General features: G+C 44.5%; 1 protein-coding gene across 1 annotated transcript in view; it reads left to right on the top strand.

Moving 5' to 3' along the window:
• The window catches only part of CACHD1 (cache domain containing 1), a 108,488-nt gene extending 93,333 nt beyond the window's left edge, over positions 1–15,155 (top strand). Inside the window, exons 17-27 of the mRNA XM_075759178.1 lie at positions 2,520–2,642; positions 4,815–4,914; positions 5,039–5,155; positions 6,525–6,685; positions 7,399–7,485; positions 7,701–7,817; positions 8,770–8,921; positions 9,319–9,480; positions 10,305–10,382; positions 11,338–11,439; positions 13,464–15,155. Of these exons, the coding sequence (XP_075615293.1) occupies positions 2,520–2,642; positions 4,815–4,914; positions 5,039–5,155; positions 6,525–6,685; positions 7,399–7,485; positions 7,701–7,817; positions 8,770–8,921; positions 9,319–9,480; positions 10,305–10,382; positions 11,338–11,439; positions 13,464–13,702 (1,438 nt within the window). The 3' untranslated portion in view covers positions 13,703–15,155. The remainder of the gene's footprint in view (positions 1–2,519; positions 2,643–4,814; positions 4,915–5,038; positions 5,156–6,524; positions 6,686–7,398; positions 7,486–7,700; positions 7,818–8,769; positions 8,922–9,318; positions 9,481–10,304; positions 10,383–11,337; positions 11,440–13,463) is intronic.
• Positions 15,156–15,562: the final 407 nt, after the last annotated feature.

Genomic DNA, 15,562 nt, shown 5'->3' with positions numbered 1-15,562 from the left:
GATTTCCCACCACAGGACATCTGCCTGTCTTTTTTGGCAGGAATATTACCAGGCCTAATGCCTGCCTGGTGCTTCTCACGGAGGAACTTACTCAAGGGAAGTAAGCACTTTTGTAAGAAGACAAGTGCAATTAATCAAAATTCTCATTTTTATCTAGCAAGCGATGGTTCGGTTAGCTTTAAGAACTTAAAGCTCGTGTGGGCTATTAGAACATGATTAAAGAACGGTTAAACAAAGTTTGGCAGATGTGAGTGTGATTCCTGGGTAAATATGACCTCTAAAGCTTACAGTCACATGCGGTTATAATCCCCAAAGAGGTCTTCGTTTAAAGCAAAAACCGGAGAGGTGGGGGAGGATTCAGTGGAGTCAGTAGCCATCCTTCCGTTAGAAACTGCCCTGTGGGTTTAAATAACAACCTTAGTTTATCTGGAACTGACGCTTTCCTCTCGTTCCCATTTTATGTATATCTTTCTTCTTTTTTTGGTGGCTGGGAATAGAAGAATCGTGCAAGAAGTTATTTAATACAGCTTGCGTCGGCAAACCAGAAGGATTTAACGCTTAAAAATGAGGCTAAAATATTTACAGCATTCCTAATGGCTTTTTGTCTGTTAGGAGCAGTAACGTCATAGCTTGATGCCTTGTCCCACACAGTTAAACGTGTCTGTGCTGCTTCACTGTCATCCTTTTTCCCCCTTCCTTCTCCCTGGAATGGGTAACATGAAAAATAAATTAAATGCAGGTTTTTAGAATACGTGTTTATAAATCTACAAATTAGATGTGACCACATCTTCACTGTACCTCTTTAAAAGCCAACAAACTTCAGTCCAGTAAACAGAATTGGTTTTATATGGATAAGGGCTTGCCAGCAGCCTCTACTTTGAGTAGTCCAGCTGTGCCATTCAGTATCTTGTTTTTCTAAATGTTTTCATTCCTGTCTTCAGAGATAAAGTTACTTAGCAAAGTAAATTTAGATGGAGGCGTGACAGAGAGTCCCTTGTCATTCGGTCCAACCTCAGGCTACTGCACACCACTGCATCATATAATCATTTTCATAACCCACCCTACCAAATATTATTTTCCTCTATTATTATATCAGAAGGCTTTTGTTCCAGAACCTCCCTGCTCAGATGCCCGGTTGCCCCGTGGGGATTCACGCCTCCGTTCAAGTGCATTGATTCAGGAGGTCTTGACTATCTGGATGTTTCACCTGAGGGGAAGGTGGGAGTTTGCCAGGACAGGAAGTTTTGGAAAAATAACAACATAAATAGAATATAATTTCAATTTGGACCTTTCAGCGTCCAGATGTGTGAGCCAAATGTCGGGACTGTGCTTTTGCCAGGAGAGCTCTTGCAATTGCTTCATTGATGGCGAGGAAAGTTAAAGCAATACGACTGAGCAAAAGTAGTGCTTTTTTACCTTTATAGAGCTGTAAGAAAATACATCAAAGACTGACAAACCAGTCTCGGGCTGACGTATGAAACGTACCGGTTGCTAAGGCAACTGTGTGTATTCCCGAACTGGTGTGTAAAAATAGGAACGCAAGCGCATTTTCAGGAATATTGCAATTGACTGCTGGTGAGCATCCCACAGAGACTCCAGGTTCTGCCCTTTCCCTAAATGTCTGTCTTAGGGTTGCCCTACGCTGGGGAACAGCACTGAATCAGAACACTTGTGAGGTGATAGGGCTTTAAATGTCACCTGGCACTGCGGAGGCAGGGGCGGCAGTGTCAGGTTGACGGGAATAACGCCCGTTTAATTCCAGCTAGCACGGATAACTGGCCTGTTAGTGGGATGTGATTTGAAGCGCTTAACACGGCGCTCATTAACCAGCGCCTAAATACCCCCGGTTGCCCGGTGCAAGGTAACCTCGTTCATTCTGTACCTTGGCCAGCTTTTTTTTCTGGCCGAAATTCAGAATCGCTCCTGTGCTTTGGAATTTTAGAGATTTACCAAAATGTCTATGGCAGCTTCATATTCAGGTCCCAACGCTGGGGGCTGAGCGAGGGGAGCTCAGAACGTAACTCCCCCCCCGGGGCAGCGGGGGTTCGAGTGCTGGAGATGCAGGGGCTGGGTCCTGCCTTCATTCGTGCGGGTAGGGAATTTTTAATCCTAATTCATGTCGCTAAATATTAAATGTCTGTAGGTGGTAGGGGTGTATGTAAGAGAAGAGCCTGTGGGGAGGAGGGTCGGTTCCTGGGTGTGATCCAGCCCTTGCTGGGTGTCTCCTGTCTCCCCCATGTTCTGGTTGTACGAGACGCAATTTAAGTGAAGAGATGTCAGGATTTGCGGCAAATTTGCGCTGTTTAAGACACTGTTTGCTCCATTTACAGCTGCTGTAACCGTTCGTTTAAACACAAACAGGGTGAGCTGAGCTTCAACGTGAAGGTGTGGATTTGGGCTGGTCATTCATATGCCAGGGAAGCCAGCCCTCTTTTCAAGTAGGGAACTGAGTAATTAAAACATTAATTATTAATACAGCCATGAAAGCCTTTTTCCCTTTTTTCCTCCCCTCTTTGCAGTGCACAGATGTCTTCAGGACATTCGGTGGCAGTAATGGGCATTGACTTCACCCTGCGATACTTCTACAAAGTTCTCATGGACCTGCTGCCAGTTTGTAACCAAGACGGAGGAAACAAAATAAGGTAAGCCCTTCCTTCTGGGAAATAAATACCTAAAGCCTTTATTTTCCCTTTAACCAGAATACCCAGAGGTACGTTCCAACTTAGCTTATTCTAGGATTCTGTTACTTTCACTGTGTGTTCTCTGATTTCCACTAAAATTTGTGCTTGTTCTTCTCATAAAGATGACGGGGACTTTTCTGTTACTCACCAGCTAAGGAAACAGTCTGCAGGAATAAAAAAATGGAAGATAACTGATTTTATTTTTGGTTATATTTAGACTTCACTGAAATCCTGGGCAAAACCCCCATTCTTTCTTAAATGAACACACTTCCCATTCTCTTCTGTTTGTTTTCATTTTACCTATTCAGTTACTGTGAGCATGTAATAATGATGTATTATCTCTAGTTATTTTAACTGTGACCATTAAAATATATTTTTATTATATTTTTCTCAGAAATACATAGCACAGCACTAGTCAGAAGAAATCTGATTTAATCTGGAGTATCTAATTTTATTTAGACCTATGTGTAGCTTAATTGTTCCTCTTTGCTTTACCCTTTTTTTGAAAAATCACATGGGGGAGGTGGGGGTAGACTCTGGTTTGGATCTGGAGTAACTTGATAACATGGTTTGGGCATTGTTGGTGTTTCTTTGTTTTTAAGCCTTAAATTTGGGAAGGGAAGTGGTTTTCTGTCATCCTCCCAGTTCTTTTCTGGTTTGGTTTGGGTATATTTTTTTGTATATTTTATGGTGTATAAAAAATAAATAAATAATCAGGATTTCTGGTTTGGCATTCCTTCCCCTCCAGTTAAAAGCTATTAATAATCAACGGGGTCAGAAGCTTTATTCTGTTTCTATGTTCCCTAAATGAGGAATTTCAAGCCTATTGTTAAATGCTTGGTTAGACCGTTCTAACGTAGAAGCCAGATCTAATGCTTGCAGCCTCTGCGTAAATGCACGCAGGTACTAAGAGACAACTATTCCAACTCTCTGGCAGGCAGTTGGGGCTTTTTAACGTATCTCTACTAAGCTTTTTCTCTCTGCAGTCATTCTGGGGCTACCACAAACGTACTCGTTCTCCTGTTCCCTATAGCATCTTTCAGAAAAGAGAGAAAATGCAACACAACACAAATTTCTGATGCAAAACCTGAACAATTTGGGGCAGTAAAAAAAAATAATAAATCCAACTACAAGTTTTCCTGACTCCTTTGTATACGTAAAGCATATAGTCCCATCCATCCTGCGCTGATTACTTTAAATTATAGCTGCTCTCTCCCTCCGGGAGGCGATGGAGGTAGAGCTTTACATTGCAGACTGCCATGGGAATCGCAGACTTTAAAGCCGCCCGAAGTGTCCGCTGGCCCCAGGCAGGAGGCCGGGGCAGCTGTGGGGCCCAGCCGAAGCCCCGCTGCGCCGGGGGACGTGGCTGCCACCCCGCTGAGCTCTTCGGGAGCGTTGAGCGGCCGCATTAACCTCCTCCCATCTCCCTTCTGCGGCCACCGATTCTCTTGATCTTGATGCCGGCTGGGCCGTCCCCGGTGCCATTTGCTCCTCTGCCTTCTCCAGCACGGCTGTCTGCGGCTATGGAAACGGGAGATGCCGAAAACATTAGGGATTAAAACCTCGCAGCACACTGGTTTCTAGATAGGGGCGCCGATCCGACATAATTTCCCTGAGATCACACGGGAAACTAATGGGAAGAGCTGAAAAGGGAGAGGGAGGGCTGGGAATGAAACAGGAGTGATCTATCTCCCCATTAAAATTGAATTCTAAGGCAGGAGGTCATTAAAGGAGAGTGTGAAATCTCTGTTTAATTGGTAGCATAGTAGATTAATAAACTGTTAAAGCTTTCCAAGTTCGTTATGCTTCATTTATTTCTGGATCTTCCTCGATCAGACCAGACAGCGCACTGATCGTTTTCCTTTCTGTCTCTAATTGGTTCCATTTTCAGGTCCCTGATGGTCCAGGCTTGCTGTAGTAGTAACGGATTTAAAAGCTTATGGAAAATACCCGATATATTCTTTGCAACCATTTTGCAGTGAATTTGTTTAATGGCCTTGTTATTTTAATAAATGGAAGCCTTTAAAAATTCTTCCTCTGGCTGTAAATTAAGGTCACGTTTTATTTCCCTGTATTTCTCGAGAGCCCGCGGAGGTCTGATGGGAAGCTCTCCGCTTTGTTTGTTGTGGGCAGGTGCTTTATCATGGAGGACAGAGGGTACCTCGTGGCACACCCGACCCTGATCGACCCCAAAGGACACGCGCCGGTGGAGCAGCAGCACATCACGCACAAGGTCCGGCTCCTTTTTTTCCTCAGTTTATTCCTACCTTTTCTCATTGCTGAGGTGGTAAGGACTGTAGAGAAGCTGCTGTTTGTGTCCGATTTGAAAGGCATAAAATCCTCCGTTTTTCACTTAGGAGCCTTTGGTAGCAAATGACATTCTGAACCACCCAAACTTCGTCAAGAAAAACCTCTGCAACAGCTTCAGTGACAGAACAGTTCAGCGGTTTTATAAATTTAATACCAGCTTAGTGGTGAGTGTGTTTTTTCTGTTTTGTTTTGCTTTTGAATGTACTTTGGTTGGGTTGGGTTTCTTTTGGTGGAAACGCGACTTCTTGCCAGGATCAGCAGATGAGGCCCGAAGCCAGCCTTCCGTGTGGATTGGCCTCCGTTCGCCCTCTCCAGCACAAAATCGGCGATCTGGACTGCGCAAACTGCGCTCGCACGAGGAGTCACTTGACAAACAAGGGATTATGGATGGGATCGCGGGCCAGCTGTGGTTGACGTCTGCAAAATCTCATCCAGCATCACGAAAATAAGTTCTCGGTCGCTGGGTGAGGAGTTTCCGGTAGGAGTTGGGATTTTTTTGCTCTGGATTCTCTCCTGACTTCTGGCTTCCAACTCTGACCAGTGACACGGGCAGGAAGGGTCTCTAATAACTTATCTTTTAGCTGGGTGACCCAATAAATGCATTTACTGGTGCTACTCGTGCAAGCATTGGAGAGTATCGTTGTCACTCTGCAGTCTTTGGAGATGCGAACGCTCCGCAGTCCCCGCGGGTCGTTTGTGAGCGTCCTCTGGTGCCGAGAGGTCTGAGCCAGGGGCTGGCTGTCGTCTCTTGCTGCACCGTGGATACCGATCGCAGCTCCATAGATCCATCCTTGCAAGATCACTGCAGAATTATTCAAAAGATGTTAAGCTCTGTGGGGGAAGCTGCTCTTTAAGTAATACTTTTCAATTATTACTAGGAGGAGAAGGTGGGAAATGAACGTCAAAAATATTTGAACGTTATGTCAGAATACGTTGATTTATGTCAGGTAGGCTTAAACATTTTCCCAACACTCGAAATGCAAAAGGGAAAGTGTATTACTCTAAAGGAAATTGTGTAGGACAGAGCAAAAACTCAAGATTGCGGCATGCAAATAAGAATCAGGAATGAGTCTGCCTACCAAATAGATCGCAGCTGTACAGTGCTGTGGTGTATTTTTTATAGTACGTGTGCCAGGAGGTTTTCGACAAGTCGTGATGGTCACAAGTCAGAGCGGAGCCTCTCGCGGAGGTCACCGCTGGCTGGCACGGTGGGGACGGGTCGGTGAGCGATGCGGAGGGGTGAGGTGTCACCTGCTGTTGGCGAGATATCGGACTCAATGCTGCTGCCACGTCTCGTAATCTTTACAAGCTAAGCGTATTTCTTCCTATCTTTCCACCCAGCAGTAGCTTGGAAGATGTGCAAAACTCAACAAGTTGATCAACGATTTCATAAACCTCTTTCTTTATGAAGGCGGCGCTCCCGTGCATTTCTGTTCCCTCAGCTCAGTAGGTTTCCTTGGAAGGGGGAGAGTCTTCAACTCCCTAAACCCCAGGTTTCTTGCTACAGTGGTAACACGACTTCTTTTTTCCTAGGGTGATCTGACAAACCTTGTGCACGGCAGTCACTGCTCCAAGTACAGGCTGACGAGAATCCCAGGCACCAACGCCTTCGTGGGAATCGTCAACGAGACCTGCGACTCGCTCGCTTTCTGTGCCTGCAGTATGGTGGACAGGCTCTGCCTCAACTGCCACAGGTGAGCAGGAGCTGGAAAGTGAACGGGCCGGTCCAGGCTTTTACTTCTTCCCCCTTTCTTAATTTGAATTTCGTAAAAACACGTTTATTTTGTAAGCTAAATGAAAACACGTAGTGCAAAACTGAAGTGAAAAAACCCCTTACTTTCCCTACGCTGTCTGTAAGGGGCACGGTGACTTGGCATACCTGTGATCCTTTGCCATATTGCCAGTGTGGTAAAACACAGGGTAGTTTGTTCCTGACACGGTTTTTTGCTGTGGGTGGACAATGTTAAGCACCGTGACAGACTGAGTTTCTCAGGGGCGGTTATCTGTGGAGCAGGCCCTTTGTGCTGGCACGTTAATACCTGTGATTTTCTGTGGATTGCTGTAGTTTTTCATCGAGGGCGTCCAGGTGCTCGCAGAAGATTTTGCCCACACCAGCATCATTACGTGTTTGTTGCACGGGCGAGAAGGATCCTTACGTCTAGGCCTGAGACTTGTCCAGGGCTCATCTGCTTTTTAAATTTTAGAGGTGGTAACAGATGAGAGAGGCTTCGTTATTACATTGTCCTCAGTCCCAGTGCAGAATAGAGTGATCCCTGTGTGCCTGGGGAAGGAGAAAGGTCACCGAACAGCCTTCTCCGTGGTGAACTGCTGTTCCGGAGCTGCGCTGGAGGGTTCAAATCATGGTGCAATGTCTGATGCGTTTTCTGTGTGTTTTCTGCCCCTGAAGAATGGAACAGAACGAATGTGAGTGCCCTTGCGAGTGCCCTCTGGAGGTAAATGAATGTACCGGCAACCTCACCAACGCCGAAAGCAGGTGAGAACCAGCCACCTCGGCTGGAACCGTGTGTGACAGGCGTTCATTAATGAAATTGCTTTTTGTTCACGCTAACTTACTGTGACATAGGCTAGAATAGACAGTATTTTTAGTATAATTAAGCAGATGATATGTAACAGGTAAAAATGATGTTTTTCACTGATTGTGCTTCGACTACTCTTAAATACAACGCTTTACTTTTTGCCCCCATATAGGAATCCGAGTTGTGAAGTTCATCAGGAGCCGATGACCTTCACAGCGATCGATCCCAGCCTACAGGATGCTCTCCCGCAGTGTATTAACACTCAGTGCAATCAGAGGACAGAGAGCGGGTAAAGTGGCATTCTCCATCCCTCAAAATATACTGTCCTCTTGAAATAATTAAGTGAAAATAGCTCTTCCTTACATGCTTTAAAGAAAAAAAAAAAGAAGGGGGGAAAAAAAGGTGTGATGCCAGAACGAGATATTATCAGACACGCTGATGATGACATTATGCTGCAGCGCAGAGAGAAGACCTCTGTATTCGCGTTTGAGCCACGTAACACCATTAATAGCAAACAAGTGGCTTTACTGTCACACTCTGTGACTTAGGACCGAGGGTTGTGCAAGCGCAAGGTCTGCTGTTGAAAGGACGACAAGTTCTTCCTTTCAGCAAAATGGAGAGCGCTGCTGTGTTTGTCTGGAGGAGTGTGTGGACTAAAGCGTTCGCAGAAAGCAGACAGTACTTTGCGGTGGTGACTTTGGAGCAGGTTAGAGATGGTAGCTGCCCGTCAGCGTCTGGTTTCCTGCTTCTCTGTTCTACTCCTGCCATGACGTAGAGAAGCTTGAGGGCTTATTTTTTTTGCTAGTTATGAGCGGCCTCCAGGGAACTGAGATTGCTGGAAGAGATCGTGCTCTGACCAGACTTTCCAAATCCTTTCTTCCATCTGCCAAAGGATTGCAGAAAAAGGGTGGAACTGTAGTCAGGCTTCACCATGCTGAGAAAGGCCTTGTTGGAGGAGTTACAAGTAGGAAGTTCTCCCTTTGCTCAGGCTGAACGATGGAGATAAAACCCAAAGCAAACAGACTTGGAAGATGCACGCTGGAGATGCAGTTTCCTAGTATAACTTCCCTTGTGGTACTTGAACATTCTAATGAGAAGTTTTTTGGGGCCAAACATTACGTACGTGAGGGTTTACGGATGATTTTGGCCTCCCTCTGTCTCGCAATTCTAAGACAGACTGAGCTGTGCCGAAGGAGAAGTGTTGAAAGTAAATACGGTCTTCTTTCGGTTTTACTTTCCAGGGATTGCTTTGGCGTGTTGGACTGCGAGTGGTGTATGGTAGACAGTGACGGGAAGACCCATCTGGATAAGTCCTATTGCGCCCCTCAGAAGGAATGCTTCGGTGGCATTGTGGGAGCGAAGAGCCCGTACGTGGATGACCTGGGAGCTATAGGTAACTCTGCCTTTCTGAACAGATGCTGCGTTTAACTGTTTGCATGCAGGAACGTGCCTTTTCAGCGTCAGACCGTGCTTCACGTAGCACGTTTATCCTTTATGCTAGTGGCAAATTAGCACAAATAGTGCATCAGGCAATAAAGTAGTAGCACCAGGCCTGTTGTGGGCATTATATTTTTGAAAGTCTTGATGTGTGCTGAGTGTACTGCCCATTCCAGTCCTTAGGATGTACCTCTCTGAATTTCTCCTCCTATATAAAGTGCGCTGCCCTCATATGTGCAGTTAAGCACCTAGAAAGCCTTCAAGATCTTTTCTAATCTTCAGAGATGTTGATTTAATCCTTTCTGCAGAGCACTTACAGGGTGTTTTCCTCCATTTTGTCCCTTTTGATTTAGGAGATGAGGTAATCACTCTGAACATGATCAAAAGTGCACCGGTCGGCCCAGTGGCTGGGGGCATCATGGGCTGCATTATGGTGCTTGTCCTAGCAGTGTACGCGTATCGGCACCAGATACATCGGAGGAGCCACCAGCACATGTCACCTTTGGCTGCACAGGGTGAGCTGATAACTCGAGAGAGAGAAACAGTAAGGTGGGGAAAAAAAAAAAAAAAAAAGGACAAAAAAACCCAAAAACCAAAACCACCACAAAACCAACCAAAATAAAAATCCCAAACCTCTTTCCTTGGTTTTGTTTCAAAGCTTCACCCCGTTTTATTTCCCTTTTGCCGACCCTTATGAAAGTCGGGTCTTGTACAGGGTGCTTGTGTATTGCTGCCCTCTCCTGGGTGCAGCCAGACCTGCTGCTGCCCGAGGACGGTCTGCCCAAAAACCTTCACATGCCGTTCTTGTCAGGAGGCTGAAGCCACGCTTTTTCTAGAGCTAAATCAAGAAGCTCAGCTTCACGGCTGTCTGGACGTCATCAGAGCACACCCATTGCGTATCTTTAGTGGTGCTTTTGGGAGTATTACAGCTTTCATGCCCTTTCTGCTTGGACGTGTCTTTTTTAACTTGTGTTCCATAAAACCACTAAAGTCTGAGAGACAAAGCTGTGTTTGGGAGAAATAGTGGTAGAAGGATACAGAGGAGTGTCATCAGGGCTAATTACCTCTTGAGTTGATTAAACCCTGGCTCTATTTTGAATCAGTTCACTTTCTTCAAAACTTTCAAGCCTGTTCCTTTCGGGGAGAGGTAGGCGTATCCATTTTCCTGGTATCCCTAGGCCCATCCATCTGGGAAAAAGAGCACAGCAAGCTCAGACTGCATCTCTTCATGCAGTAACGTAAAGTGCTTCCACTGTATTTCCAGGGTGATGGCTGTTAGTAAGATGATCCAAAATTTTTCTTTTAACAGTTGCATTTTTCTGTTTGTAATGATGTGTAGAAATGTCAGTGCGTATGTCGAACCTGGAAAACGATAGGGATGAGAGAGACGATGACAGCCATGAAGACAGAGGAATCAGTAAGTACCAAATCACTTTGCTGTAAAAAAAAAAAAAGTTAGATTAAATGAGCCATTTGTTTTCTTAATACGCTACAATTAAAACCATATGAGGAAGCCCTGTGCTGATTAGCAGTAGAAAATGACAGAACAATGTTTTAACTTAGACTGTAACTTCCAGTGCAGCTTTAGTCCCATGCTGAAAAATTACATTTCTTACTTTTAAAAGACTAATCTCGATTAGGTGTGGAGGAGGTTTGCCCCTTATGGCCCACCACCACGAGCACTTCCATAAATAGCTCTGATCAGCTTAAAAACTGCAGTCGTGACAGCAGAGGCTATGGAAAACTCCTACCTTTGGTCAGCCTTGGAAAGCAGAGGCCAAGTGTGGCATGTACATTCAGCAAACCTGGTGGTAAACCTCATTTGGATTGATTTGGGATGCTTGTAATTCTTTACCATTCAGTAAAAATGGCACTTTGCATATGCTGCTGATGTACCGTAACACGGACCTAAACTCTGGGAGAGCTCCAGAGTCAGACCTGATCCCTATCTCGGGACAGAACTAAAACAATACCCAAGATTTGAAACTGTGTCAACACTCAAAGATTGAAAAAGAAGCATATCTGAGTCTCATGGCTTGCACCTACTGCTTCGCCGAGTCCTTTTTTACTTTCCTTTTGAGTCATCTTTCAGTGCTGCCACTGGTTCTTTAGCATTGACCCAGTAATTCTCTAACTTGCATAAATCCACACAGATGAGGTGAATGAATTTGACTGGATCTTGATCTATTCCACATTTAAACACATCTCTCTACTCCTACTCCTCTGTCACTTGACAGTCGTCTTAGAAGAAGTAATATTTGAGAAGGATTAGTTTGCAGAAAGCCTATTCCCCAGTGCCTGATTTGTCCCACTGATATAATTCAGTAAAAGCACTTTCTTTAAACCCAGTTCTGTTTGTTTCTCTCTTCCAGTTAGTAACACTCGGTTTATAGCAGCGGTAATAGAGCGGCACGCCCACAGCCCAGAACGCAGACGCCGGTACTGGGGGCGATCGGGAACGGAGAGCGACCACGGTAAGACCTTGAATCGCTGCCCTGGCCCCAGGTTAATGATTGTGGTTACTCGGTTTCCTTCAGACATCTGGCACGTTGCAGACGAGGCTGCCAAAACCAAACCAAACCAGAAACCTTTGCTCCTTATTGCTTTGCAGTTAAACAGTGTTGACACCCGTCAGCAGCAGATACCGTCCAGCGAGGGAATTGGTTCTGTCGGAGCGGCAGTATAGCAGCAGCTAAATGCCGTGCTCCCCGTCTGATTGTGGGTTCTGCCAGCTTCACTGGGTGACCAGAGTTCAGACTGACACACACAGTACTACATTTACCACGCTCTTTTTCCATGACCAGCCCTAACAGTCTAGATGTTCAGCTGAGGTAATGGACCTCTCCCACTTCACAAGAGAAAGCAAATCCCTTGCAGTCAATTCGGCATCTCCACTGCTCTGCTCTTTGACGTGACACGCACGTCTTCCATGAAGTGCTAGCAACGTGTGCTGGGCACCTGCATTTGCTGGGGTGAAGCAAGCACGGATTTAGAGACCAGTGTGTCAGGTGCCTCCTTAGCCTTTCAGCTGCACATTCAGCCCATACCATCACCACAGAGGACACCTTATGTCACATTTAAGCAAATAACGATCAACATTAACTATGTACCTATATAGGAACAAAGGGTGTTCAGCCATGTGTGTTTGCCACGCACACGCGCTTCAACCCTGTTTAGGTTCAGGGAATTTTGATACGTCTCTGAGACTAAGTCGTCTTAACTGTTGAAAGCTGTTAGAAGGGCGTCATGCTGTTGACTCATGAGGAGGCTAGACGGAGGGCTAGACAAGGCAGTCTGGCACAGATGTCAGCTCTGGCTGCGTGTCGTAGCGGCTGGGTATGTTACAGCAGACCTGTTTGATTATTGAGGCAGTGGTTGCACTAATGGAATTGCTGAGGGACAGGAAATCTGATGGCCAAATCCTTGGAACGTGGATGAACAGATGTCTGAGAGACAATCTTGCTCTAGGAGGAATTACCCTGGATTTGGGGCCAGATTACCTGTGCTGAGGTAGATTTGCTAAACTAATGCTCCTTTGGCTCCATTTCTTGTAGTCCTAGCAAATCCTTCCCATCTTTCTAGTCGGCGTTAGCAGAGTAACCGTCTACCTATTCCTGAAATGTGCACTTCTATTTTTAGTTCGTGTCATTCCACCTTCTTCAAAGGGCTGCCTAGTCTTCCCCAGTTCCTCTCTGCCAGCTAGAAACCATGACTCAGCCCAGGGGAAATGAGAACCAGCTTTGGGTACATAGCCGGGTATTTTTAACATACTTCTTTTAGGTGTCTGAAGTTGGAAACCTGACCGATGCTTAGCTGGAAGTGTCAGTACTATTCGGCTTAACGGACCTGCTGTGTGAAACACTTCCATGTGGATTCAATAGATTTCTTTATCTCTATGGAAAGCTCGCCAGCATTAAAAACACGTGCTTGGTTTTTGCAAATAGACCCTCACAGGTGAAAAGTGCTCCCTTCCTTTTGAAAATACAACACTGATTATACAACAAGATGATGTGAAGAAGTTCTGCTTCTTCCAGATAGGATAGCCAGCGATCCTTCCTAGGAAAGATGTGGTTGGGTAGGAATAGAGGTAAGGGTAGTGGATCCCACCTGTTTCTTGTCTGGTTTTAAAAATCCAAGTAATATCTTAAAAGATACCACCCCCAAAAAATTCCATTTTGTTTTTAAAATCAGTGCTAGCGATTCTGCGCTAGCAAACTGTTGAATGCATGATTGTTTTTTACTGTTTGGGGTGGTACAGAGCAGAGGTCCCCAAAGTTTATACACAAAGATGGTGACAGGGAAAGGGATCCATTATGAACTTCCAGGAGAGGATGGGTTGGTTTGTTTGTTTTCCTATTAATTAAAGAACATTAATTGCTTCCGTCTCTATAAAGCACTGGCTGTGTCTGATTCCGTGAAGGGTGCAGCAGTCAGCACCATGGAGTATTGACCTTTCAGCCTTGCTTTTAACCCTTAGTCCTGCCCGTTTATTTTCTAGGCTACAGCACTATGAGTCCTCAGGAAGACAGCGAAAACCCTCCATGCAATAACGACCCACTGTCGGCCGGCGTTGATGTTGGAAACCACGACGAAGACTTAGACCTGGACACACCGCCACAGACAGCTGCCCTGTTGAGTCACAAGTTTCACCACTACCGGCTGCACCACCCAACTCTTCACCACAGCCACCATTTACAGGCTGCAGTCACGGTACACACTGTGGATGCGGAATGCTAATGAATGACGACAGAAGAAACATAAGTCGTGAACAATGTTCCACGCAGCACCGGGCAGCTTTGTTTCTGTGCTTTTCACCAGGAATGATTTAACTACCTTCCTGAGCAAACTGTTAGGCATAAAAGCTTTACATTTTTAGAAATGTAAGGTTGGCTCTGAAATGGAAGGAAAATGTGCTTGATGAATGGACCTGCCATAACATTTAATAAAATGGAGCAGGAGGCACGTTAGACCTCCAAAAGCAGGGACGCAAGTTTATATACAGCAGCTGAAGCTTTGGGAGCCCTGTTATGCTGAGCCAAAGGGAGAGAGCGAGCTTGAAAGAGCCAGAGATGATTTGGTTTCCTTAACTGGAAGAGCAGAAATCTGTGCAGCTGAAGACTAAAAAAGTGCCAGATGGAGGCGGGGGGGGAAGGCTGCTGGTTTCTCCGCAGTTTGTTTTGCGCGTAGAAAGTTCACTGCCCTGACAATTGCTGTATGGAACCTGGGACAATGCATCTCAAGATTTTTAAGTAAAGGATTATTTTTCTACTATTTATTGAACTTGAAACTTTGGGGGGAGGGAGGGGAGAAAACATGTTAGCAATTCTCCACAACTACTACATGTACTCTGTGATGGTGAAGCGGTTCTTCTGAGGAAGACATCTGTTTCTTATTAGCTGATATTCATCCACTGCCCCGCTCTGCAAAAGGGAAAATGAAGAAGTCGTTTCTGACGTGTTTACATTACGAATGCTTTCTTTTCCACAATTGTTTTCTGTAAATATTACAACCTGATTTATATTACAGTATTTTCTTCCTATTTGCAGAGGAGAAATCCTGCACTCCGTTACTAAAATTCTGAGAATTCTGTCCACAAACCTCCTGTCTTTACCTCTTCGATCATCCTTAAAGGTTTCCTGTGTGGAAGTAATAAAAAATTTATTTAGCATTAGTTACCGGATAATTCCAAATGAAACCTGTGCCATTCTGGTTCCATAGGACGCTGTCAAGATCAGAAGTAGGGCTAAACCAGTGGTTTGTAAAACTTGGGTTACTGTGGAAGGTATCTTTCTGAAATCATAATTTTGAGCTGCTGCTGTTTGTCTGGAATTTAACATTGCTTGGTCATTCAAACAAGGATTAATCAATCTGTGTACAACACAAGAGCATCATAATTATAAATTAGTTTTAAATCACAGTGTTGTATTTTTAGATTCACATTTTGTGATTACAATGATATAAAAACATTCTTGCACTGTGCATATGATAAACATCCATTTTATATGTAGGGTTTTTTTAAAAATCACTTGTTTTAATTAATATGGTACTTAATACGGTATTATGTAAAAAATTGGTTTTTAAACAGTACAGTAAAATAACTATATGTGTGATATCAGGATACCCCTTTATACTATGTATAAAATTAAAATCTCTAGTGAAATAAACTGTATATAAAGTATAGTTCTGTGGATAACCGGCTAGATTGAAATTTCTGTCTCAATTTCCTTGAATTTTCCATCTGAATGAGTGCTGTAACAGGAGTGAAACACTTGGTCAGGTTCCTCTTGTTTTTATAAACAAACTTGAAAGATCTAAACTTTACATATAAACGATGGTATGGGCATGTGTTTTAAAGTTGGGTTTGGGGTTTTTTTTTAGTCTGTTTGTCATTATTTGGGAAATGTTACGTTTTAGTAACAGTTCGTGCAAAACATCCAATGAGATGCTGTGTTGGTTTCCTAGTCCTAGAGAACTCATAAAGGTGTTCTCACTGAAATTCAGAGGTAAATAAGATTTGAAGTTGTAGCTAGGACTTTATTTGTTCAAATCTGTGCATGTAACCCATTGAAATTCAGCCAAACGCTGTTACCACATGAC

Source organism: Balearica regulorum, chromosome 8, assembly GCF_011004875.1.
Source record: "Balearica regulorum gibbericeps isolate bBalReg1 chromosome 8, bBalReg1.pri, whole genome shotgun sequence".
Lineage (NCBI taxonomy): Eukaryota > Metazoa > Chordata > Aves > Gruiformes > Gruidae > Balearica > Balearica regulorum.
This window is presented reverse-complemented; position numbering and strand designations above follow the sequence as displayed.